The 27,605-nt window shown below is 44.6% G+C and overlaps 1 protein-coding gene across 1 annotated transcript in view; it reads right to left on the bottom strand.

Annotated features, from left to right (window-relative positions):
• The window catches only part of THSD4 (thrombospondin type 1 domain containing 4), a 614,837-nt gene that overhangs the window by 355,361 nt on the left and 231,871 nt on the right, over window positions 1-27,605 (bottom strand). The window contains exon 5 of the mRNA XM_052646870.1: window positions 9,585-9,721. Within this exon, the coding sequence (XP_052502830.1) occupies window positions 9,585-9,721 (137 nt within the window). The remainder of the gene's footprint in view (window positions 1-9,584; window positions 9,722-27,605) is intronic.

Below are 27,605 nucleotides of genomic sequence, written 5' to 3'. Positions count from 1 at the left end.
TATTAACATAGCCAATATCTTGTGATGAACCATAATGGAAAAGAATATGAAAATAGAATGTACATATGTGTAACTGAATCACTTTGCTGTACAGCAGAGATTGGCACAACACTGTAAATCAACTATACTTTAACTATATTAAAAAAAAAAAACCATCTGCCTTAAAAAAGGGAACTATCAGAGAGGGGTTATTCCTGTTGGGGAATGGGAAGCTGGGTGGATGGAGACAGAGGATCACTTTTTTTTTTATATTGGAGTCGAGTAAATATATTATTATCTATTAAAAATATGAAATAAAAATGTGTTTTCCTCTGGCACTGCTGTCCTCTTATATCTATTTCTACCGAGATGCATGACACCTCAGGATATTTTTCTGAAGCTTGTCTCTCACCCTAGCAGAGCTGCTCACTACTTGGTGTGACCTGACTTTTGGCAGAAATGTAAACAAGATGCCCAAACTCGGAGTCAGGGTAATAGGCTTTCAGGCTCTACTGAATCACTATCAGGCTAAGCAGCCTACTTTTTAAGTCTAATCCTATGTCAATATTATCGATTAAGAACATAAGCTGACTCAGCAAGAAAGGGCGCAGGAGCCAAGGGGAAAGAGGGGATCTTGGCTTGTCAGTCCGAATAGACACTGCCTTGTGGCTTCCATAAGCAATACAGTTTTCTGCATCCCTAAATATCTTAGAGATATTATTTATTCGGCTGCATTGCATCATAGTTGTGGCAGGTGAGATCGCTGATCTTTATCATGGCTGCAAACTCTGTGGGATCTAGTTCCCTTGAAAAGGAAATGTTAAAATTTTACATAACCTCCTGCTCCTTCTGCCTCTGTAACTCAGCTTGCTCCTTGCAAAGTCTGGATCACGTAGGTCTCAGAAAGTGGGGACTCACAATACTGGGAACTGGAGCTTATCTCATTCACCCTTGTCCTGCTCTTTGCAATCGCTCAGCCCCTGCAGACCCGCAAACCTGCTTAATCATGCCTGTCCGTATATAAAAACTCTGTAACCCCTCTGTTCAGGGCTCAGAGCGTGGAGTGTTAACTCCTCTGGGCCCGCTCGTGTAATAAACCGGTGTTCTCCAACTCTCCAAGTGTGGTGCGTGGTTTCTCGATTTCTACAACACCCCGACCAGGGATCTATCTCAGGCCCTCTGCCTTGGGAACTTGAGACTTCGCTATTGGACCACAGGGAAATCCCCCTGACGTCGTTATATACAGTGAGTGTTGCGTAACTCTGCAGCCTCCGTATCCTACTCAGCAGTGCTTCTAGCCTGTATCTGGTTCAGGGCAGGAATAGGGATGGATTGGGGCAAGGGTGGCCTGTCTGGCCCAGGGGACTTTGCTGAAGTTTCATTTTCTCAGTTACATGTACCATTCAGCACCCTTGCCAATTTGGTTAAGAATATTCCTTAAGTTCCCTTTGGGGTAAAGCGGTCCCTTCCTTCAGAAGAACAGGGCAAAGGGACTCGAAAATCCTCTCTCTTCTGACACTCTGGTATAGGACGGACCATCGGGAAGGGCAGGTCGGAGGCCTTGTGCACCCTACCCCAATTCCACCTAAGCAAACCTTCTCTCATCTGTTTTAATACTAGAGACCCTGGCTGACCCCCAAACCTGTTTTCGACCCATAACACCACCTATTTTCTAGGGCAATCTTTTTGTGCCTAGACGATGACTCAGTGGAGGACTTGCTCTTGCTAAAGCCAACATTCACCCAGGAAAATGCGAATACTTTGGAGGAAGGAAGGATAGCACCATCAGTGGGGGACCAGATTCACCCAAGGGCAGGGAGCAGAAGAAAATACAAAATAACCACCTCGGTATCTATGAGTTCCTGAGCACCGTGAGTGTCCTGGGGCCTGGCTGGAGGCCTGACACACATTTTCTCCAATCCCTGGACGTGTATGGCTGGGAGTACTGCCTGCACTTGTAATACAGAACCCTGCTTGCCTTGGAGACCTTCCCCTGACATCCAACTAATGTATGCCTCTCACCACGGTTCACTATTTCAGTTTCCCTATCAACTTCAAAGCGCTTATCAAAATTTGTCATTCTTTTGTTTGTTGGTGAGAGTCACTCAGTCGTGTCCAACTCTTTGCGACCCCATGGACTGTAGCCTGTCAGGCTCCTCTGTCCATGGAATTCTCCAGGCCAGAATGCTGGAGTGGGTAACCGTTCCTTTTTCCAGAGGATCTTCCTGACCCAAGGATCAAACCCAGGTCTTCTGCATTGCAGGCAGATTTTTAACAGTCTGAGCCACCAGGGAAGATTTTTGTTTGTTAACTGACTGTTTATCGCTTTCTCCATTAAATTTTAAGCTCAGTGTAGGGAGGAACTATTTTCATCTTTCCCATTTTTTTTCTTATCTCCAGTGCCTAGCCCAGTGTATGGCTGGGAGCAGGCTATACAAAAACATAAGACTGTTTGTTGAAAGCTCAAAGAGGAGGGGATATATGCATACACATAGCTGCTTCACTTTGTTGTACAGCAGAACTAACACAACATTGTAAAACAATGATACTCCAATTAAAAAAAAGACGAATTAATTATGTGTGTTGCTTGGGTTGTTGATTAATGCTTCGTTAATCCTGTTCTTGATCATTCTTAGGAAAAGAGGTTTGGAAAGTCATTTTCTAACTTGCTCTTTGGTTCATTCATTGACATACTTTTAAAACTTACTCAATTTATTAAAAAATCTTAATACCTTAAGTGTCAAGGGAAATAATGACTAAAACCGCCTGCCCTGGCCAGGGCAGATAGTAGCTACTTGTATGAGTTAACTTAGACTAGGAAGTCCTGGTAAGGAACTCAGAACTAACAAGCCACCGCCAACAGGAAAAATTTGGGAAAGGTCAGAGCAAGACAGGAGATGCCAGTCCCTATGTCCCACCAACACCCCAGAACCCTTCTTGCTGGAATCCATCTTGCTGAGGGATGCAAGCATCACTGGGAAGAGCCCTGAGTCAGAATGCCTGGCCAGAGGCAACCCAGAAACTAATCTCATTACCGTAAAACCCAAAACTGCGAGCCACATAGCAGAGCAGTCCTCCTGGGTTCCTTTACCCCGCTGCTCTCTGCCTGGGCACCCCTTCCCAAAAAGGTCTCTTGCTTTGTCAGCACGTGTGTCTCCTCGGACAATTCATTTCCGAGTGTTAGATAAGAGCCCACTCTTGGCCGTGGAGGGGATCCCCCCTCCTGCAACAAAAGCACTGAGGATACAAATATGTATAATACTCCCTCAGCTTTAGGAGTTCAGACATATGTCAAAATAACCGTAACATAATATGATAAGCATTTTAATACTCACAAGCAGAAAGTACTCTTAGAACACAGTTTGCTTGGGGTAGAAATACAATAGGGAATCCACCAAGTCACATAAGCTCAGAATTTAAGCAAAGTAAAAGCCCTCCACCCTCTTTCAAGGCTCAATTCATGCACATGTCTGGCATAGGCCAGAACACTTTACTCAACGCAACTGACTCTCTTAGTTTCATTCAAATAACAAGAGAACTCTGAGCAAAGCCCACAGAATCCAGCCACTGACCAAAAAAGAAAACAAAGAAGCAACGTGGGGCAAATAGGCAGAGAAAGGAGCAGGACTGTTTGGTTCAGGAGAGTGCCACGGGAGTTTATAACAGAGGGTGGAAGAAACTTGGCGCCTGAATACAGGGGCGCACATAGATGCATACGCCCATCATGTCATCCTTTTCGGTCACGGCAACACTCTGGTCCAGAGCTTATCTCTGAACATGTGGAAAGAGTTACCTTGCTGTAATTTATTGAATAAATATGAAACTGTCCACTGATGCGTCCTGCTGGAGCCATTGGAAGCTGAGCAGTGCCCCAGCTGGGAGAGGAGGTGTGAAGGCTCCCCCGCCCTCGCCCCTGAGGATGGGTAGATGGTGCAGGCAAAGGCTGACCAGGCTATGGGGAGGGGCAGTGTGTGGCAGACAGGGGTCTTCCCCCCACAGCAGAAAGCACCGTGGGAGACTGCACTCTCACACTTGCTTAGCTTCTTCCTGTCATTAGCTCTGTCTGGACTCAAGAAATTCAGTGTGAGCAAAATTAAAAACAAGATGAGGAAGACAGGAGCCTGGGGAGGTGCCAAGAATTCTGCCTGACATTCAAAGCCTTGGGTTCTGGGGATCTGGCCAAGGGGGCTCTGCGTCCTTGTGCGAGCAGCCTTCCACTGCCCATCAAGCCAAAAGGAAAAGCTCTGTGCTGGATTTAAGACGAGTTTCATTTGCTAAAACCCCAGAGACTGAGTCACCAAGTACCTCAATTCATTTACACATTTATTTTAAGCACCTATTGAAAAGCAAAGTGCCTGGAATTGCTCCCGGCCTGGATGGGTGGTAGGCTGGGGACATGGGAACAAATGAGTACAAGAAGTGGGAACAGAAGAACAGAAACAGTGTTCAAGGGGGTCAGCCAGTGGCTTTTGAGCAGAGTCCACTGGGTGGTCCAAGAGTGGACAAGGAATGGCTCTCCAGGCTGACAGTGTGCCCTTGCTTGTGAAGGCACAACCTGAACGCCGGCTGGGTCAGGGAGCAGCAAGTCCCAGCTCGGCCAGCATCTTGGCCCTGGACTTTATTCCCTGGAAATGGGGAGTCACAGATGGAACTGAAGCAAGAGAGAGGCATATTCTAATGTGTATTTTAGAAAGACAGTTTGCTTTGGAAAGAGGGGGTGAGGAAAATAAACTCTGAAGAGGGGAGACAGTGGAAGCACATGAGTTTCATCCTATCACATTTAAATTACTTTCTGTTCTGATTAACAATTCACTGAAAAAGCCAATAGCCAACTCTCCATGTAGCACTGACAGGGTACAACTCATTTCATCTTCATAACAGTCCTCTGGAAAATGGGGACTAATAATTCCTATTGACTGAGTTATTGTGAAGACACATGGCTTAAGGAAATCCTTCTGTATGAACAGCACACAGCACCGTGTCTGGCACAAGGCACGTTCTCAGAGGGGCTCCTTGCTGTCTGCGTCAGCTCCAACACATTCCTGCATGAAGGTTTTGCATCAGCCTATTGTTTTATTTTATTTTTTGGCATCAGCCTATTATTTCAAGGCACCTACTCAAGGACTGTTGTTTACCACCAGGGATTGTTTTCTGGGGGGAAGGAGGGTAGGTCTTGGGGGTGATTCTGATTCTTCCAGGAACATTTAAATGTGAAAGCCTGAGGTTTCTGAAAGGCTGGTCTCCGGGGAGCTAAGGGTTTTGTGTGTGTGTGGTGGGGGTGGGGTGGTGTTTTCTTTTTGGGTTTTATCCAAGGGACCCTGTTCTTTCAAATGCCTGCCATACTTTTGTAAGCAAAGTTTCATCTATTTTATTAAGTTGTCAGTAAAAATAGCATGCACATGATCAAACCATGAAAATGCAGAATTTTTTAGACAGAGTTTGAAACTGAGATCAAGTAAAAAAAAAAAATCATAGCAAGTTAATGTGATGCTTAACGATACAAAGGATTACTGAGCTGTTCTCTATTAATTAGACATATATGCTGTCCCATTCCCATCAATGCCAATCATGAGTGGGTGGGGCAGAGACTTCTCTGAAGACTGGCCAGAGGTTCTAGCCAGTCTAGTCTGATGTCTAGAGGGATGAGGTTAAGATGAAGAAGAAATCTCTGTGGGTTTCAGATACACTTTCTTGCTTTAGGAAAAGTCAGGGCTAGAGCTCTCCCTTCAAAGCCTAGCTATCAAAGTGCGGTCCTTAGCCTGAAGCTAAGATTTGGGATCCTTCACTCCCTGTCAAGAAAGGAAGTGTCACACACCTCTGAGAGACTGGAGAGGAATCCCCATGTTCTCCAACCCTGAGCCCAAGGACTTCTGCATTCTTACAAGCCTGGCTTCTCTTGCAACTCTTGGATCAGAAACATCAATGGAGCTCCAGCAACAGGGTAAACATAGGCTGGCCAGCGAGCACTCCGTGGGCACTGGAAGAGCATTCCAGCTTGCTCTGGGTGGGCCCGGGGCCTTTCTGTGGCCTCGTGTTGGGAGCACGCCCTTCTCCTCCAGCTACTCTTGTGTGGGTTTAGCTCATAGCTCATATTCTCATTTAGTGCTTGTCACTTTTCATTAATTTTCGTTGCAGGCCTGGGTTTGCTTTCCCCTCTCTGTGGCTGGCAGAGGCTCTGTGGAGCTATTTCAGATGTAGAGACTCCTGTTGGAGAGTGATAGCCCTCCCAGCCACAGGTCAGAGAGGCAGAGACAGCAATTTGAATTCTGGGCTTCCAATCAGATATTCAAAAAGGGCACTCTACCCTTTGAAAGTTACAGAGTAAACAGAACTTAGCCTGGGAAGCAAATGTACTTCTGATTATTTAAACTGAAGTTCTGGTGAGGACACTACAGTCAGTTGTTTCAACAACGTCTATGAGCAAATTTTGGGTAAATACACAGAGAACAAATACGAAGTAATATCAAAGTTGTCCTTATAACATCAAATTCCTATTCATCTACTCACATCCTGGGGAATATCTGTCTCAGTCTTCTTGCAATTATCATCTTCAAACTGTGTTGTCTGACACCATTAGTTTTCATCAATTAGTAAGAATTCATACCCTTATGTCCTTATTAGTATTTGTTTTTCTTTCGTATCATCAGCTTAGAGGTACTCAAGGCAATACTAAGAAAACAAGCTCCCCCAGTGGAAACAGACCACATTTCCTCTTCCTTCCAACTCATCTCGCCATTCTATATTTACATGTCTGGCTCTTTGTGAACTGTGCTTTAATCAAAGGGTCCTTTAAAACTTTGCTACTCAAACTATGACCCATGGACCAGCAGCATCAGCACCACATGGGAACTTGTTATAAAAATAGACTATTCAGGACTTTCCCCAGACCTACCAACATCAAATCTAACATCCCCTGGAGGGTCTGCAGCACAGGGACACTGCCTCAAAGGGTAATGTGAACACATGCACCCCAGTGTTCACTGCAGCGCCACTTACAAGAGCCAGAACATGAAGGCAACCTAGATGTCCATCAACAGATGAGTAGATAAGTTGGGGCACATGTATACAATGGAATATTACTCAGTCATAAAAAGGAACAAATGTGAATCAGTTGAACTGAAGTGGCTGAACCTAGAGCCTGTTATACAGAGAGAAATAAATCAGCAAGAGAAAAACAAATATCATATATTAATGCACATATACGCATGGAATTTAGAAAAATGGTACCGATTAACCTATTTGCAGGGCAGGAATAGAGCCACAGATGTGGAGAATGGACTTGTGCACACAACTGGAGGAGAGGGTGGAACGAACCGGGAAAGCAGCCCTGACATGTACGCTGCCATGTGTGAAACAGATAGCCGGTGGGATACTGCTCTGTAACACAGGGCGTCCAGCCTGGTGCTGTGTGGTGACCTAGAGGAGTGGGACGGGAGGTGGGGTGCGAGAGGCTCAACAGGGAGGGGATTATGTATACAGATGGCTGAGTCACGTTGTTGTGCTAACACAACACTTTAAAGCAATCATCCTCCAATCTAAAACGATAAATTTAAAAAATAGAAAAAAATTTAAAATCGCAGCCAAAATATATAAGGAAAAATTATTATAAAGATGTATCTGTCAATTAAAGTATTTTAATTTTTCTGCAAAATAGGATAATGTGAATCTCACAAATCTATAATCTGCTAAAAAATTCAAATACTTCTGCATAAAAAATTCAAATACAACAGGTCATATGTGGGCATAAGTGAACATAATACCAGGAAAAGCCAGCCTGCTTTACTAAGTGCCAGACCTGATATGAGGACCATATGTGTTTGGCTCATGACTCTTCACTACAAAGCAGGAGGTTGGTACCATCCTCCTCGTGCTGTAGGTGATGTAGGGGCACAGAGAGCTCATGGGACTTGTGCAAGGTTACACAGTCAATGATCAAAGTAGGACTGAATCCAAGCGGTCTGACTTCAGAGGGCATGTTTTTAACCACTGCACTATCACATCTCCTAGCAGTGTGCATTTGTATTCAGGAAATTAAACTGTTGATTCAGGATCCGAAAGAAAAGCCAGGTTGCTATAAAGTGCATTTCAGGCTCAGTTAACATTTAGAAGAAGGGACTAGTTGAGTCAGAAATTACAAACTCTAATGGGACCTCCTTCAGTATTATCTGAAGACAGTAACGATAGAGGGGATGCATGAAACCCAGTGGTTTTTCCCAAAGGAGTCGAAATTGGGGCCAGATAGGTCTCAGCCTCCAGTGTGCTCCCCACCGTATTCCTTGACTCTTTTGAACTCTATCTCAAAGCTTTGTGGGTTTCTTGTCTGTCCAAAGTCAACTTCACATGCATCAAATATCAAATGACAGCTTTTTCCTTTCTTTATTCATAGTCTCAGACTATCCATGTTGTTGCTGTTTAGTTGCTGAGTCCTTTCCGACTCTTTGTGACCCCATGGACCGTAACCCACCAGGCTCCTCTGTCCATGGGATTTCCCAGGCAAGAATACTGCAGTAGCTTGCCACTTCCATCTCCCAGGGATTTTCCCAACCTAGGTATTGAACCCGCGTCTCCTGCACTGCAGGCGAATTCTTCACCACTGAGCCACCTGAGAAGCCCCAGAATATTCATACTGCTTTGATAAATTAGTTTGCATTCTATTTAAAACCCCATGAAGAAAAAGGCGGGAGGGGGAATGAGGTGCTTATAAATCATACTTGAGTAGCTCTAATACTAAACAGTGCAACAATTTACATTGAAAGTACAACAGGAACGTTTAGATGTGACAGCCAAAGAGCCCTTCCTTTGATGAAACTCAGTCCTGCCTGCCATTGAGTGTTAATTAAGATAGAATCTTAGCCTGGGCTCCAAAAAGTCATTTACCTGCTAGAGTCAGACCTCCACGCTTACATTTATAGATGAAAGGAGGGTGGGCGTCCAGGCCCCAATGAATATACTGTGGAACTGGTGCCATCTCTCTGGTGTGCCTGTTTTTAAGCAAATGGTGCTTTTGCTTAAAGGGTAGTATCCCACAAGGATTCTCTCCAGCCCAGAATGTTTGCAGAATGCAAGGTGGGGAGTTCTTGGAACAGACTTCAGAAGTCCAAGGAGGCTGAAAACTTCCTGTTGAAAGTACAGCTTTGGCTATAAAGGCACTAGACGGCTTTCATTTGGAAGCCTGCCCCAGCTGGTGGGAGGCAAGATAAAATATGCCATGCCCTTAAAATGCCACCCTGATGACGCCAACCGCCTCTTGACTGATTCAGCAGTGCCCTTTCCATAACCTCCTCTTCAGAGGTAAGGAAGAAGCTCCAGATCCAACAAGGAAAGATCCTTGAGTTTCTTAGGACTCACATGATGTAAACGTAAATCACTTAATGACTGAAATGCCAGAGTGAGATCTGGCAACTCCCAAAGATCGAAAACTCAGAGCAGAACAGACCGCCCTGTTTAAGCCACTTCTCCCAGAGCTCATGGTTCAGAGTTGGGGGGTGGGGTTGACCATAGGTGATAGGGAGGAAGCATGCCACAGCCTGGCAAACAGTGCAGTCTGCAGGCACAGATCAAACACCCTGAGACCCACTCCAGACACCCCAGTCTGGGGCACTTACCTTGCACTGCCCGGAAACGCAGATGGCCGTCCCGTTCTGGTCACAGGGGGTACCATCAATGACCTTCTCAGCTTGCCGAACATAGAAGCGGTAGCCCATTGCCTGGCAGTTCAGCTCACACTTCCGATTGCCCTTGACTACCAAAAACAACAACAAAACCGATCAGCATCTTTTATCTTTCTGTATTTTTTTTATTAGGATAAAACTCACATAACATAAAATTAACTGTTTTAACCAAAGCATGTATCTCAATGGCTTTTAGTATACTCACAATGTTTACAACCATTTCCACAAACTAACCTCAGAACATTTCCATCACCCCAGAAAGGAATGCTGGACCTATTAGCTGTCACCCCAACCTCTCTCCTCCTCCCAAGACCTTCAGTTCAGTTCAGTTCAGTCGCTCAGTCGTGTCCGACTCTTTGCGACCCCATGAATCGCAGCACGCCAGGCCTCCCTGTCCATCACCATCTCCCGGAGTTCACTCAGACTTATGTCCATCGAGTCGGTGATGCCATCCAGCCATCTCATCCTCTGTCATCCCCTTCTCCTCCTGCCCCCAATCCCTCCCAGCATCAGAGTCTTTTCCAATGAGTCAACTCTTCACATGAGGTGGCCAAAGTACTGGAGTTTCAGCTTTACCATCACTCCTTCCAAAGAACACCCAGGGCTGATCTCCTTCAGAATGGACTGGTTGGATCTCCTTGCAGTCCAAGGGACTCTCAAGAGTCTTCTCCAACACCACAGTTCAAAAGCATCAATTCTTCAGTGCTCAGCTTTCTTCACAGTCCAACTCTCACATCCATACATGACTACTGGAAAAACCATAGCCTTGACTAGAGAGACCTTTGTTGGCAAAGTAATGTCTCAAGACCTTGGCAGCCACCAAATCTATGTTCTGTCTCTATGGATGTGCCTATTCTCGGTATCTCACAGTCACACACATTTAAAATGCACTAAAGCTATTAGATCTCTCTGTATTTGATGGTAGAGAGAAGAGGTTGCGTCTGGATCTGCACACATAGTAGAGATCTGATGCTGAGTGAATATCATAAAAGAATTCTTAAAGAATCTCACAATACAAATAGGACTTCACTTTTAGGCATCCTCCCATCTTTAACAGTCTCAATTATATTGTATAAATCAGTAATCACAGTGAGCACACAATGTTTGCGTTCTGCTTTTTATTACTTAAAATCTATGCAGTTATACCATTTTATGTTCTTTTAAATGGCCCAAGTTTCCTGTAATAATTCCTCCATTATGAGACATTTAAGTGGTTTGCCTATCACCCTAGATTGAAGTCTAAAGTCCTTTCAAGAGCTGAACCTCACCTACCTTTATAGTCTCATTTCCTACTGTTCTATTTCCAACGAAGCACTTCCTCTGTGCAGCTGTTGATCACTGCTCTTCTGGCTTTGCCTATTTGACTAGCACCTGCTTCTACTTTGCTTTAGATCCCAGGTCACCCTCTCCGGGAAGCCCTCCATGGATCCTGATCTGCCCTCTAAGTTCATCTATCACAGGTTGATCCGGTCTCCTCTACTATACGGTTCAACAAACATCATTTGAGGCATGGCTTTGAGGGACCGCAGAGAAGTGTCTGTCTTTTTTAGCTAATTTACTGCTGGCTGCACAGTGTCTTTGTTGCTGTGTGCGGGCTTTCTCTAGCTGCAGTAAGCAGGGGTTACTCTTCCTTATGGCACATGGGCTTCTCACTGTGGTGGCTTCTCTTGCTGCAAAGCATGGGCTGGAAGGCGTGCAGGCTTCAGTGGTCACAGCACGTGGGCTTGGTAGTCGTGGCTCTCAGGCTCTGGAGGGCAGACCCAGTACTTGCGGTGCGTGGGCTTAGCTGCTGCATGTGGGGTCTTCCCAGAGCAGGGATCGAACCCATGTCCTCTGTATTGGCAGGTGAATTGAATTCTTAACCATTGGGCCACCAGGGAGGTCTGAGATGTGTCTGTCTTACTCACTTTTGTATCTCCAGCACTCAGTAGAGAGCTTGGGCATAGGACAAATGCTCAACAAATACCTGATGAATTAAGGGAAGGATGTGTGCCCAGTTGTTCAGTAGTGTCCAACTCTTTTGACCCCACGGACTGTAGCTCACCAGACTCCTCTGTACATGGGATTTTCCAGGAAAGAATACTGGAGCGGGTTGCCATTTCCTTCTCCAGGGGATCTTCCCAGATGAGGGATCGAACCTGGGTTTCCTGAATTGCAGGCGGTCTCCTGCCTTGTAGGTGGATTCTTTACTGACTGAGTCACCAGGAAAGCCCCAAAGGGAGGGGCAGAGAAAATAAATATTGGCCTTTGGAGGTGTTTTAATTTTTGTTTTTCTCTCCTCTCTCCCCACTAGATAGATTCCCCTACCTCAGAGTCTTTCTTTATATTTCTGTTACCTCACACAGAGCCTGCTGCTCAATAAATACTAAATCAATTACTGCTATTTTCAGAGCAATCTAGTTGCCTCCAAAATAAGAATGAGAAAAATGTTCAGGCGAGATATATTTCCATATCCAAGGGAGAAAGACATGCCAAGTACATACTGATTTTGTTTAACTGTTTTTGGAGACGAGACTAATGCTATACTCAGCCATAGACAGCATGTTCCAGGGTCATGCCTTTGTCTGAAAATCTGATTACTGCACTGGATAATTCTGACTTTTTCCTACATAACACAATACATCATATTTTCCCTAGTGTGGCTGCCTGACTGTCATAGCAATGAACTTCCTTTTACTCCAAAGCTATTGAAAACCGCTAACAGGAAATCGCAGGCAACCTGTGGGACCACATGGATTAGGGAAGACTGAATCTTCTGTGCGCTCTGAGCTCTATCGAAGAAGTCAAGAGACTTGATTTCCTACCCTAGCTGCCCGAAAGATATGAAGTGATCTTGGAAAAGTCAATGATTACCAAAGACGGAAGCACTATGGGAATTATCTGAAACCAAACTGTCATTTTATAGATGAAATACACACACACACACACACACACACACACACACACCCCCAAGCCCAAAAAGGAAGTGACAAGTTGGAGGGAAAACCAGTCTCCTACAACGTGCATTTTTGTGTCGTCTATGTATCCAAACCCCATTTCCTCTCTCCCAGCTCCATATTTACTGAAGCTATAGCAGAAACTATCCAAGTGCATTTTATTTTGATGTAATAAAAGTGTTATAAAGCAGCCTACAGAGGGCAAGGGTTTTGAGTTCTGATTTCTCTGGGTTTCCTCCCAATTGCTTCTATCCTTAGGAATAGTATCATCGGCAGCCGCAAGTTTATTCCTCAATATTGCAATCATACTACAATCTGAGAACAACAACAACAAAATAATAGTTAATCAGGAGACAATGACAGCAAATGGGCTCCATGGAAATAACCCAGAGAAATGAACTTGAGTCTGGGTTTCTTCTAGCTGCGGCCCAAACCAGCTAGGCCTACCCCTCCACCTATGTGGCAGAGGCAGTGTCCCTGCCTCTCAGACTTGCAAAAAGGAAAAAGGCAATCCTAGGAGACAATTGAAACCCGGAGACAAGTGACTACTTAATAAAACTGCCCAGAATCCTGCTGCGTTAGCAATACTCCATGTAGAGCTTCTCATAAAATTACATAAGCCCTGGACTTCCCTGGTGTCCAGTGGTTAAAAATCCACCTGTCAATGCAGGGGACATGGGTTCAGTCCCTGGTCCAGAAAGATCTCACACATCACGGGGCAACTTAGCTCTTGCAACACAACTCCTGAGCCCTCGCTCTGGGGCCCACAGGCCACAGCTACTGAAGCCCACGTGTCCCAGAGCCTGTGTTCCACAATAAGAGAGGCCACCATAATGAGAAGCCTGAACACCACAACTAGAAAGGAGCCCCCACTCACTGCAACTAGAGAGAGCCCGCACACAGCAGTGAAGACCCAGCACAGCCAAAAATAAATAAATATTTTTAAAATTACATAACCACTGACTTCTCCAGACCCTGCCCATACTCCCCAACCACTTAAAAATGCCACATAAAAATACATTTGCAGGGCTTCAGTTTGCATATATATGTGCAAAAAAATGAAGCTGGACCACCTATCATACACCATATATAAAAATTAACTCAAAATGGATCATCAACTTTAATGTAGAAGCTAAGACTATTAAAAAAATCTTAGAAGGAAACATAAGCATAAATCTTCATGATCTTGGATTATGAAGATCTTCCGCTTATTACAAATCTAAGCACACGAAAAGATGTTCAATATCATTAGCCACTAGGGAAATACACAGTGAAACCACAATGAGATACCACTTCACACATAGAAGGACGGCTGGAAAAAGAAAAAGACGATAAGAAACAATGGCAAGGATGTAGAGAAATCAGAACCCTCTTACAATGCTGACAGGACTATAAAATGGAACAGTTTTCTTGGAATACCTTTGGCAGATCATCAGAATGTTGATTTACTATATGACCCAGCAATTTCACTTCTAAGTGTGTAACAATGAGAAATGAAAACACACATCTTCACGAAAACTTGTACATGAAAATTCACAGAAGTATTATTCATAATAGCTAAAAGGTGGAAACAATCCAAATGTTCTTCCAGCGATAAATGGATAAAGAAAATGTGGTATGTCCATACAGAAAATATTTGACAATAGATGGGAATGAAGTAGCACACACTGGTACATGTAACAACATGTAAACAATGAAATCATTATGCTCATTGAAAAAAGTCCATCACAAAAAGCATACACTGTATAATTACATTTATATCTAATATTCAGAATAGGCAAATGTGCAGAGGTAGAGAAGGCAATGGCACCCCACTCCAGTACTCTTGCCTGGAAAATCCCATGGATGGAGGGAGCCTGGTAGGCTGCAGTCCAAGGGGTGGCTAAGGGACATGACTGAGCGACTTCACTTTCACCTTTTGCTTTCATGCATTGAAGAAGGAAATGGCAACCCACTCCAGTGTTCTTGCCTGGAGAATCCCAGGGATGGGGGAGCCTGGTGGGCTGCCGTCTATAGGGTTGCACAGAGTCAGACATGACTGAAGTGACTTAGCAATAGCAAAAAACAAAAAGTAGATTAGTGGTTTCCAGGGACTGGAGGGAGAACAGAATGTGGAGCAACTGTTAATGGATATGAACTTTCTTCTTGGGCAATGAAAATGCCCTGAAGTTATATTGAGGTGATGATAGCATGACTCTAAACATACTAAACACCAGTATCTTGTACTATTTAAACTGGTGACTTTTAAGGTATGTGAGTTTTATCTCAATAGAGCTTTTTTTTTTTTTTTTTTTTTTTAAGAGAAGTGGCAGCAGTTTCCTAGATCCCCAAGTGAAAGTCACTCAGTTGTGTCCAACTCTTTGTGACCTCATGGTCTATACAGTCCATGGAATTCTCCAGGCCAGAATATTGGAGTGGGTAGCCTTTCCTTTCTCCAGGGGCTCTTCCCAACCCAGGGATTGAACCCAGGTCTCCCACATTGCAGACAGATTCTTTACCAACTCCCCAAGAAATCATCAAATAAATGTCCCCAAAATTTCTTGATTGAAGGAGTCCACCAAGTGCCCAGACAAGGGTGCAAGCGGTGCTCAGATTATCTACTGCTATCATTCCAATCCAAGTCAGGATTTCCCCAGCAGATGGGAGCGCTGCCAGCTGGTAGCTCACAGCTGTGTTTTTCTGGAACTCACCCCCAGCCTAAGGAAGCCGCCTCACCAACCTCCTTCCCTGGGATAGCCCCTGTCCAGTGATCGATCTGTGTGGTTGTACAATGGCCCATTCCGTCTCAATGTGGGGTAACTCTACAGGGCTAATCCAGCTCAGAGATGTTCAATCCTGCATCTTGTACCCTTCACAGGAGTTGTTCCTGAAGCATTCCCTAAAAAACACTGGGCACAAATCTCTACCTGGAGATCGACATCCTGGAGCTCTAACCTGTTATGCTATGTGGCTCAGCTGTGAAGAGCATGCACACAGTTATACTGGAAGCACTGGCTATTAGTCTAACAGAATTACCACATAATTCCATCAAGAGTATGTGGGATGGACGTGTGTATACGTGGTGAGGTGGAGGGTAAGGACGATGAAAGAGGGCTACAATCCTCACCTTACAGAAAATCCTGAAACTGAAAAATCCAGAAGTAACAGTATAAACATTATTCAGAGATAAGAAAGTAAATATCAAAAGAACAATTAAAATTATTGAGGAGGAAAGAATAGTAGGGGATGGGCAAAGTTTGTAGAATTATTTGACTTTCTAAGATACATGCATGCAGATTAACTCAGATTAAATAATAAAATTAATTTTATAAAGAATGTGAAAACAAATTCCAACAATTTGGGTTCTGAGAAATGGAACTCTGTGCAGTTTTATCAGTGGTAAGTCTCTTCCATCTCTATTCAAAATTAGCACAAAACTAAAACTCCTTGCTGTCTTTTCAGGAACTCAGCATAAGTGGGAGAGCAAAATGTTGCTTTCTAAGAAACCAACATGCTGTGGAAGGTTCTAGATTTCATCCAGATTTGCTACTACCAAGGTTTGCCTTAGCTTGGAGGGAGTAAGTAAGAGGGAGACTCCTCCAAGTGGCAGGAAATGAGATTCAAACTTTGCAGACAAATGCACATTCCCTGGCCATTCCTTAAAGTAGAGAGAAAATTTCAGGTAAGAAGAGGAGACATATTCTGTGAATAAATACATGAGGCTATTCCTGGAGAATGGATAACATCTGTGCTTAGTTTTGGATCCATTCAAACTTCACCAGTTCACTCCAAGTTTAACACCGAAGCCCTCATTTCCCAGGCTCTAGTTCCCTTTTTTGGGGGTAGAATATACGATATCCCTGTTCAAGAAAAGCAGCCTTGTAAACACAGCTCATAAAACTCAGACGTGGCAGGGTGCTTACCCAACACATGCTGATGAGTGAAGTGTAAACGAATTAGAAACATGTGGATGCAATGTCTTAACTGTGTATGCGAGGTTTAAATAAAATAAAAAGGGGTTTGCCCAAAGCCCTAGCAGTGGGCATGGAGTTTGTAGCATTTGGTTGGGGTGGAATAATCCAGGGACAGCCACGCCGGGTTTGACCTCTGTCGACTACATTATCTATGTGCTATTCCCCCTGTTTGTGACACTGGATCTTCGAATTCTGCACTAGACACAGATGATTACTATTTAAACTGCTTTCCCCCAGACTATATTTTCCAGGACAAAGTTATGGAAAATAAGATGAGGAGAAGGCTTCTAAGAGCCCAGACTCTTCTCTGGAATTAGAAAACTGTTCTGAAAAAGAAGAGAAGAGGGGCGAGACTGTTGAATTCTTAGCTTTTTCCTCTTCTGAAAAGGAAATTGTTTCGGGTGCATTCCAGTATAAAAACTTAAATGTGAAAGCATATGGCTCATCAATTATGTGATACCCCTAACCTTCTATCCCACACTGTGACTATGTAACTAAAACTTAGAAATTCACCAGCAGTACCCTAGTGAATCTTATTCAATTGTTAGTCTCTATAGGCTTGGAGATCTGGATTAGAAAAGGTACACAAAATGTGTTTCTTAAGGCCTGAAAATTCATTGGCTCGATGTTCCAGAGATGTTAAATTCCTCTTAGCACTGCTCAGACCTACATGTACTTCTAGTAGGTAACACTTTAATGAGGTGGTTCTCAAACTGAACTGTATTCAGAATCACCTTGAAGTCACATTAAAACACAGATTGGTGGACACCACCCCTAGAGTTTCTGATTCATTAGGTCTGAAGTGGAGCCCCAGAATCTGTCTGTCTGTCTTTCTTTTTTAAAAATTAAGTAATTGACTTTTGGCTCTGCTGGGTTTCTGTTGCTGCACACAGGCTTTCTCTAGATGTAGCGATGGGGGGGCTACTCTGTAGTTGTGATGTGTGGGTTTCCTATTGTCGTGGCATCTCTTTTTGCAGAGCGTGGGCTCTAGAGCTCCCAGGCTTTAATAGCGGCATCGAGTGGCTTCAGTAGTTGAGGCTCGCGTGCTCCAGACCGCGGGCTCAGTAGTTGTGGTACACCAGCTTAGTTGCCCCACGGCATGTGGAATCTGCCCACACTAGGAATCGAACCTGTGTCCCCTGCATTGGTGGGTGCATTCTTAACCCCTGGACCACCAGGGAAGTCTGAGAGTCTGCCTTCCTAAGAGGCTCCCAGGGGATGCCAATGCTGCTAGTCCAGGAACCACACTTTGAGAACCACTGTTCTAACTGGTGCTATTGAACCCAGAGAGGGAAAGGAGACCCACCCAGCAACCAGACCACTAGTTGTCACCCTGGGAATGCACTGCCAAAGCGGACACACAAAATGATGTTCAAAATCAAAGGTTTTATATATGCAAGCCAGCCAGTCAAGACTGCAATTAAGAGGTCATGCAAGGATGAAGTTCCCTTCTGAGCCGCAGGTACAGTCCACACTGTGCAGGAAACAAAGAGGGAAAAGGGACTTCTCTTTTTTAGCACCTGCATTTCCATCTGGCTGCCTAACCTCTTCCTGCCTTTCACAATTTTTTATGTCTACATTTTTTTGTTGTTTTTAAGTCACTAAGTCGTGTCTGTCTGTTTGTGACCCCATGGACTGCAGCAGGCCAAGCTTTCCTGTCCTTCACTATCTCCCTGAGTTTGCTCAAAATCATGTCCACTGAATCAGTGATGCCATCCAACCAGCTCATCCTCTGTCATCCCCTTCTCCTCTTGCCCTCAATCTTTCCCAGCATCAGGGTCTTTTCCAATGAGTTGGCTCTTCTCATCAGGGGGCCAAAGGATTGAAGCTTCAGCTTCAGTCTCAGTTCTTCCAATGAATATTCAGAGTTGATTTCCTCTAGGATGGACTGGTTTGATCTCCTTGCTGTCCAAGGGACTCTCTAGAGTCTTCTCCAACATCACAGTGTCTACTGTTTACTGAGTACCTACCATGAGCCAGACCCGTCATATACATCAACTTGGCTAATCCTCACCTCTGGAGGATGAGGACACTGAGGCTCAGGCAAGCTGAGTGACTTGCACTTGAACCACACAGGGCCCATTCAAAGGGTGAAGAGGCATCCTCCATGGTGGAGATAGAGAACGAAGGGGGATGAGCTGAGAGGAGGCTGCAGAGGCTGGCTGGCAGCCCACGGTGTACAAGATCATCATTCCTGCAGAAACAATGAACACACTTGTCTCGAGTTCCACGAAGCAGCACGGCTAGCACTCCTTGTACTTTACTGGATAGCAGAACATGGCACAGCAGAAGCTTCCCATTTGGAGAAAGTTCCTAGACACATCATTTCACGGGAATTGGTTAAGCCAACTTTGTCCAAGTTACCCAACCTTTTTCTGAAATGTGTCCTTTTTTAGTCTCATGTAGATCCAAAGCCAGAAAAAGTGACTGAACACAAATACTGTGACGGGAAAAACACCATTCTGCTCAAAACTCTTCAAGCAGTGTGACATGTAGTGTTACATCTTAGAATGTTACATTTAATAAAAAGAAAAAAAAGTGTGAAAGGGGCTCTGCCCATAGAAAGCCAGTTTGGCCAACTGTCAGGAAAGCAGCCTGACAGCGTCAATAGAAGTGGGAGGTCATAACCAGTTTCTTAGGAGAAAATATAGATCTAATCTGATGGATGTGGATATTATTAATAAGATACAGTATATATTCATATCCTCCAGAAAAATGATGTGGCTAGAGTTCTTGTTAAGGACTGAGGCTGTCAAGAGTTCTGAAAGAAGCTGGAGAAGGGAACTCCAGTACAAACTGTCATGTATATAAAACCCTCAGAGGCTGGAGAAACTCAGAGAGAGAGGAAATGGTACCACCTTTGCAGGCCTCACCCAGAGGAGGGCAGCTTGACCTCCTACCACCTGCCATCATCATAGTAAAAATTAGGTGTATGTACATATATGTTTGTGTGTATATGGGTGTGTTTGCAGCGACTTGGCAGCAGCAGCAGCAGCAGTATGTGTATATGTTGCATGTGTCTGAGTGTATGGATGCATGTATGCATATATTCAGAGTCCCCGGGTGGCTCTGTGGTAAAGAACCCGCCTGCCAACGCAGGAGATGCGGGTTCAACCCCTGGGTCAGGAAGATCCCCTAGAGGAGGAAATGGCACCCCACACCAGTACACTTGCCTGGGAAATCCCAACAGAGAAGTCTGGCGTGCTATAGTCCATGGACTCCCAAAGAGTCGGAGATGACTGAGCAACTGAGCACACACACACACACTCACGTACATTCATGTGTATATGTGTATTCATTACACACATATAGCTGACTCACTGGAAAATACCCTGATGCTGGGAAAGATTGAGGGCAGGAGGAGAAAAGGGCAACAGAGGATGGGATGTTTGGATGGTACCACCAACTCAGTGGACATGAGTTTAAGCAAACTCCAGCAGATAGTCAAGGACAGGGAAGCTTGGCATGCTGTAGCCCATGGAGTCACAGAGTCAGACGTGACTTAGTCATGTTGTTGTGACTTAGTCATGTTGTTGTTTAATAACAATAATTTTGTACTTATTTACGTATTTGTGTATTTTGTGCCAGTGCAGGAGACGTAAAAGACACGGGTTCAATCCCTGGGTTGGGAAGAGACCCTGGAGGAGGGCGTGGACACCCATTGTAGAATTCTTGCCTGGAGAATCCCATGGACAGAGGAGCAGGGCAGGCAACAGTTCATAGGGACTTAAAGAGTTGGACACTATTGAAGCAACTTAGCATGCAGACATTACATGTTATGTGTGTAAGTGTGTAGATGAGTATGAGTAAATAGGTATCTGTTCATGTATATATGTGCATAGTGAGCACGCCAAAAACAGGTTGGCCAAAAAGTTCTTTTGGGTTATCCACATTACAGAAAAAGCCGAGAAAAACTTTAGGCCAACGCTGTATCTTCCAGAGTCTGTTCCACAGTGATAAGAACACAATATGAGCTGGTCCATAAGGTGGCAAAACTTATGTTGGCATGAATGTGTGGACAGATAAAGCAAATCCACAATCCTGAAAATCAAGCAGGTTCTAATGGTGGCTCTCTCTTTTAAACATTTAATAGCAGACATGGTAAGATGCTAGGAAAAAAGATTTCAGGAGAAAGTTTTCATGGCTTCAAGGAAAGAATTTTTTAATATGACAAATTCTCAGAATTCAGGGGAAAACTTCAAGGAGCCCCAGCTAAGCTGACTCAGCTCTCCCTTCTGGGTCTTAATAAAACCCACTGAAGAATGATTGTCACCCTGTCACCATTCTTCTTGTAGCCACCCCCTCAGAACATCTACATCCAGGCCCAAAAATGGGGTTCAAGGCCATGTTTTTCTACAAGTGGATCTTTCACTAACCATAGCCACTCAGTTGCTTTCTTCACTGTTCTGGAAACACACCATGGGCATTCACACCTCTGTACCTCAATTTTTTGTTCATCTAACCAGAATGCTCTGGACATTCCAATCTACGTACACAAACCCTACCTCCAGCATATGGCTGTAAAATACACAAACATAAAAGTTGTAAGTAGTGCTGTGAAACCAGTCTCCAGGGAACATGGAACAGGATGGACTCTGTCTAGGGAATCAGGAAAGGCTTTACCGAGAAAGTTACTTTTTTTTAAATTTAAATTTATTTATTTTAATTGGAGGCTAATTACTTTACAATATTGTATTGGTTTTGCCATACATCAACATGAATCCGCCACGGGTGTACACGTTTTCCCCATCCTGAACCCCCCTCCCTCCTCCCTCCCCGTACCATCCCTCTGGGTCATCCCAGTGCACCAGCCCCAAACATCCTGTATCCTGCATCAAACCTGGACTGGCGATTCGTTTCATATATGATATTATACGTTTCAGTGCCATTCTCCCAAATCATCCCACCCTCTCCCTCTCCCACAGAGTCCAAAAGACTGTTCTATACATCTGTGTCTCTTTTGCTGTCTCGCATACAGGGTTATCGTTACCATCTTTCTAAATTCTTTATATACGCATTAGTATACTGTATAGGGCTCTCCTGGTGGCTCAGAGGTTAAAGCATCTGCCCGCAATGCGGGAGACCTGGGTTCAATCCCTGGGTTGGGAAGATCCCTTGGAGAAGGAAATGGCAACCCACTCCAGTATTCTTGCCTGGAGAATCCCATGGACGGAGGAGCCTGGTGGGCTACAGTCCACGGGGTCGCAAAGAGTCAAACATGACTGAATGACTTCACTTTCATACTGTATTGGAAGTTACTCTTGAACTGAAATCTGAAGAATGAATTAGTTTTATGAGACAGGATGGAGAGGAAGCCGTCTCAAGCAGTGGGTATCAGCCTACGCAAAGGCCCTATTGCACAAGGAGTGAAAAAAAGACCAGTGTGGCTGGAGAGATTGTCTGGAGAAGAGAGAGGCTGGAGAGGTGACCCTTCTTTAGGCCCACAGTTCTCGTGATCTCTCTGAATCAGGGTTGCCAGATAAAGTGCAGAATGCCCAGTTGAAACTTTGAGATACACAATACATATTGTATAGGACATACTCAGGCTAATACTTACATTAAAAAGTTATTTGCTTATTTGAAACGCAAATTTAACTGACAATCCTTATTTTTATTTGCTAGCAATCCTACTCTGAATGGGGCTTTCCTGGTGACTTAGTGGTAAAGAATCCGCCTGTAATGCAGGAGACCCAGAACACATGGGTTCGATCCCAGAGTCGGGAAGATCCCCTGGATGAGGGCACGGCAACCCACTCCAGTGTTCTTGCCTGAAGAATCCCATGGACAGAGGAGCCTGGTGGGCTGCAGTCCATGGGGTTGGAAAGAGTGGACACAACTGAAGCAACTGAGAACGCATGTTACTCTGAATTGTACAACCAAAGGACATAGTTTTCTACATAACTCATTTGTATTCTTCACCACAACAGGTCTTTTTTTTTTAAGCTGGCTTCATGTCTTTCCAGCTCTCATGACCCCAGTCAGAGAAACTCAGAGCAAGAAGAGTCCTAGAAATCAGCTGGTCTGACCTTCTAGCTTCACAGACAAGAACAGGAGGCTTAGAAAGGCTCCAGGGCTGCTCAAGGTCGCAGATAAAGACCCCACTGAGGCTTCTTTCATGCCCTCCTGCTGTGCCTAGGACAGTGCTGAGCACATTAAAAAAGAGCCTAATCAATTGCTCCATTGAATTAACAAGCTCATTTACATGCCTCTGGACAGAGAGGGGATGAATAGATATAATCCCAGACAGCCAGGAGCTTTCCAAACAAAATAAACAGCCAGCCAGACAGAGCAGAGGCCACTTGCACACGCACAAACACCGGGAGAGACACAAAGGACCCCAGCCAGTGGCTGCTTTGAACAGCTAGACTCCTGCCTCTTCCCGGAGACTCTACCAGAGCCAGGAACCCAGACGGCTCTCCTCCTTGCTGGCTTGGTAAATTTACTCTTGCATGGTAGCCCATGGAACTGACATGGCAAGTGTAGAAAAGGATCCTTTTCTCCTTAAGACAGGAACTGTGACACTGAAGGGACACACCAGCCAGCTACGTTTGTCCCTTTCAGGTCCGGTTATTTGCTAAGAGACTTTTTTCAGGCCCTCTCTGCAGGCAGAACACGTTGCATCCAAATACGCACAACCACGCAGAGAAAAAGGCAGGGGTGGGACCCTCCGCCACTATTTACCAAACGAATGCAGCCCTCCACATTCAAGTTGACTGAATGCAGGGGGATTATCCCTCTGAGTAAGCTTGGCTTTCATTCCTCCACGGGACTTGAAAAGACGTCAATCCATTCCCATCACAATCAAATGCAAGCATTTCACTTGCCCGAAGACAAACAAGGATTTGGACAAATGAGAAACGGAGGCTCCCTTGTGGAGGCATGAAAAGGGAATTCAGCAGCCCCGACTCCCTCTCAAAGAAAGCACCGGGAAGGATGTTCTGGCTGCGGCCACACAAAGCGTGGCATGAGCTCATCACGCCAGAACCTAATTGAAACTTCAGGCTGAAACAGTGTTTTGTGATATTTGGGGAAAGGATGGGCAAAGACAAAAAAGAAAAACAAAGGATGTGTACAGAAGAGGCATGAAAAGCAGCCCACTTCTTGACTGTTGGGACGATTTGGATGGTGGCCATTGAGTTAAATGAGGTACAGCCTTCCTTTCAATCTCAGACCTAAAGCCCTTTTGCAGAACTAGCTGCGGCCAGCATTATGGCTCCCTAGCCAAGGCCTTCAGGGCCCATTAGGACCTTCAAAATGCAATTGCATTTAAAGAAACACTGCAGAAAAGATGCTGGCTAGACCTTTAGACAAAGCACCTAGCACTCGCGAATCCACTGAAAGGCACAAAGGGAAAAGGGAAGGGGTTTCTGTACGTCCTTATCTAGGTTTGCATCGGAGTTCTGCCACTTACCAAGCTTGTGTCATTGGAATAATTATGTCTATGAACCTTGTTTTCCTCATTTGTAAAAATGGGTATGTTAATGCTTATCTCACAGTCTTGTCTGAGAATTAAGTAAGAGAATGCTTGTAAAAGCACAGGTGCAAATATATGATCACTTCCTTTCTTCTCCCCTGAAACTAGATGCCCAAGGAAGTGATGAAGTCTGCTTCTGGAAGCTTTATTAAGAACTGCAGACATGGAAATATTTGACTTGATAGAAATGTGGCAACCCTTGGCGGTAAAAAGATGGACTAGGAGGTAGTCCCTGCTAGTTTCAAGGCTTTATTAAAAGTATTCCCTTGCCGGTAGGTAGGTAATTGATGTTAGTCTGTCCCCAAAGCTCTGCAGAGCTGTCTGTTCTTTTAATTTTCTTTGATAATTGCCGAAGCAGTGAGGTCAAGTTAAAATATGTCCTGGAAGAGGAGTAGGAAGAATGGTTCCATGGTGTTTTGGCTGCACTTCAGGACTCCAGCTGCTCAGTAGCCAAACCTTGGGAACGCTGTTTAAGATCTCATTATTCTATTTTCTTTCTCTTTCATGGTTCTTGCAAATAGCCACCTGCAAGTTTCATTTTGTTATTAGGTCTGTATAGAAAGTTCGCTTTCATCCTCCTTTTTCTGAGAGTCTCCTGTGTTCTGAAAGGCCATCAGTTGCAGTTCAACCCCCAGCTACTGACAAACACAGGTCTTAGTGAGGAACTTGTTATTTTCTTCCTTCAGTAGAAGTTTCCATTGACAAGTGTACTCTGTGTGTGTGTTAGTTGCTCAGTCGTGTCCACGTGTCCAACTCTTTGTGACCCCATGGACTGTAGCCCACCAGGCTCTTCTGTCCATGGAATTCTCCAGGCAAGAATACTGGAGTGGGTTGCCATGCCCTTCTCCAGGGAATCTTCCCAACCCAGGGATTGAACCCAGGTCTCCCTCATTGCAGGCAGATTCTTTACCGCCTAAGCCACCAGGAAAGCCCAAGCATACTTTCTCTACCTCAGTGCAAAATGGGTGACAGACAGGGATGCCTGGAAAGAAGGTACCTCTCCCCAGATTCCCAACAGTACATAGTCACAATCAGTATACCTTTGTGAGGATACTGGCTCTTCCTAGATTCAGTTCCCTACTTCACTTCAACTATGTAGCTGTAGCCTGATGTTCTGAGTTCCTCTGAATAGATTTATTTCTATTTTATTTTTAAGTCTTTATTTAAATTTTTACAATATTGCTTCTATTTTTATGCTTTGGATTTTTGCCTGCGAGGCATGTGGGATCTTAGTTCCTTGACCAGGGACTGAACACACACCCTGGCACTGGAAAACAAAGTCTTAGCCACTGGACTGCCAAGGAAGTCCCCCTTTGGATAGATTTAGTCAGCCACAATTACCTTAAAAATTGGGTAAGGTGCGGGGGAAGCCAGGGAAAAAGAGAATTCTCTTTAAATGCCCAATAGGTTTGAGATAAAAGGATGTAACCTTTTTGACTGAGTAATCCAGGGACTTCTCTGGTGGCTCAGCGGTAAAAAATCCACCTGCAGTGAAGGAGCTGCAGAAGACTTGGGGCCAATCCTTGGGTCAGGAAGATTCCTGGGGGAGGAGATGGCAGCCCACTCCAGTATTCTTGCCTGGAAAATCCCATGGTCAGAGGAGCCTGGTGGGCTACAGTCCATGGGGTCGCAAAGAGCTGAACATGACTGAGTGACTAAGCACAGCCCACACAACAATCCAGTTTATTACCTACACTCCTCCTGAGTGTGCTATGCAGATCAGTCTCCAAGAAAAGTTTCTGGATCATCCAACATAGTAAACTGCTCCTCAGGGCACTGTGACAAATGGGCAAGCACGCGTTTAGACCAAGGACATTCAAGGTCTTTCTCTTGGTTCAGAGTGCTGGAGGTCAGAGGAAGGTCATATGACAGAGCACACATAGGAAGATGTAAGATGCAAAGTTGGATTCAATCCTGAAGACCCATGAAAGTCAAACTTTCCATAGATGTCTATGCAATCCAGACATCTTCCAATATTGTAACCATATTTCCAAGTCCTCTCTAATCTTTCCCCCTCCTTTCTTTGCCTAGCTAAAGAGCCATACAGAGATTTCATGAAAATCAAATTAGATAACATACAGAAAGAGGAGATGCAGTATAAGCTCTTTTAAACCTTTGGTCTAGGTTCCTGTTGGTTTTTGATACTAGGTATATTGTGCTCATGCTTAGTTGCTTCTGTCTAACTCTTTGTGACCCCGTGGGCTGTAGCCCGCCAGGCTCCTCTGTCCATGGATTCTCCAGACAAGAAGACTGGAGTGGGTGGCCATCTCCTCCTCCAGGGGATCTTCCTGACCCAGGGATCAACCCTGCGTCTCCTGTAGCTCCTGCATTGCAGGTGGATTCTTTACTGCTGAGCCACTGGGGAAGCCCAAAAGGTATATTAAGAGCCACCAAAAATAAACCAAGAAGAGCTGAATAATATAGTGACAAATGTTATTAGCACTTTTTGATTTGTATCCTTTCATCTGAAAATGCAGGGATTGTTCAGGATATGTTGTTGAGCATATCCTGATAATAATAATACTAATAAATTATTATTTCACCCTTAGAAATAGAACCAGCATCTCACACCCCCTAGAATGGCTATTATCAAAAAAAAAGAAAAGAAGTGTTAATTAAGATCGAAGAAACTGGAACCCTTTGTGCCCTGCTGCTGGGAATGTAAAACAGCACAGCTACAGCGGAAAACTGTATGGACGTTCCTCCAAAAAGCACACGTAGAATCGCCATATGACCTGACAATTCTGTTCTGAGTGTATGCAGCTGAACCCTGAGTAATGTGGCAGTTAGGGTGCTGACCCCATGCCCAGAGCCCAGAAATCTACACCTCAGAAACAAAAACACTGGTAACTGACACCCAAGGACAGGACAGCTTGGATAGAATCAGTACGCAAACCTCAGTTGTTTTGATTGCACACATTCTGATCTCTAATCAAACACGAACTATCCCCCACACTTAATTAATGTAAAATGAAAATTCAGGGACTATTCTGAAAAAAATCTACATTTGTGGACCTCCATGGTTCAAACTCCTGTTGTTCAAGGGTCAACTGTACATCCAAAAGAAGGGAAAGCAAAGGTCTTGAAAAGTATTACATGCCCACGTTCACAGTGAGACAGGAAGGAGGGAGGCAGGGTACAACCATTAAAAGAATGACACAACAATTAGGAACAACAGGAGGCCACAAAACTGCTTAGAACCTACTAGGCCCAAGATACGGGAAGATTAGACTTCCAGGAGCCCTTGAGCCTCATTATACACTCATTGTAATACATTTGCATATGCTAACAGACACACTCACAGGCACCATGACAGTTCCAGGTCTCATCCTAAAAGGCCAAAAAGTGGGAGGTGCCCCAACTCCTGGAAACCCCCCTCTTCTCCAAGATAGAATATTCCTTCCACTCATTAGCCTATGAAACTATCCAGTCCACAGAAACGAACCACCCTCTCACCAGCATCTCACCTTTGGCATCTGACTGCATGACCTATGGAATGTGTATCTCCCACAGCGCCACCCTCACTTTCCAAACAGAGGACCCCAGCCCAAGGTTCTTGCCTTCAGAGATGGCCCACACTCTGCCTGTGGAG

The sequence above is a fragment of the Budorcas taxicolor genome, chromosome 10, assembly GCF_023091745.1.
Source record: "Budorcas taxicolor isolate Tak-1 chromosome 10, Takin1.1, whole genome shotgun sequence".
NCBI lineage: Eukaryota > Metazoa > Chordata > Mammalia > Artiodactyla > Bovidae > Budorcas > Budorcas taxicolor.
This window is presented reverse-complemented; position numbering and strand designations above follow the sequence as displayed.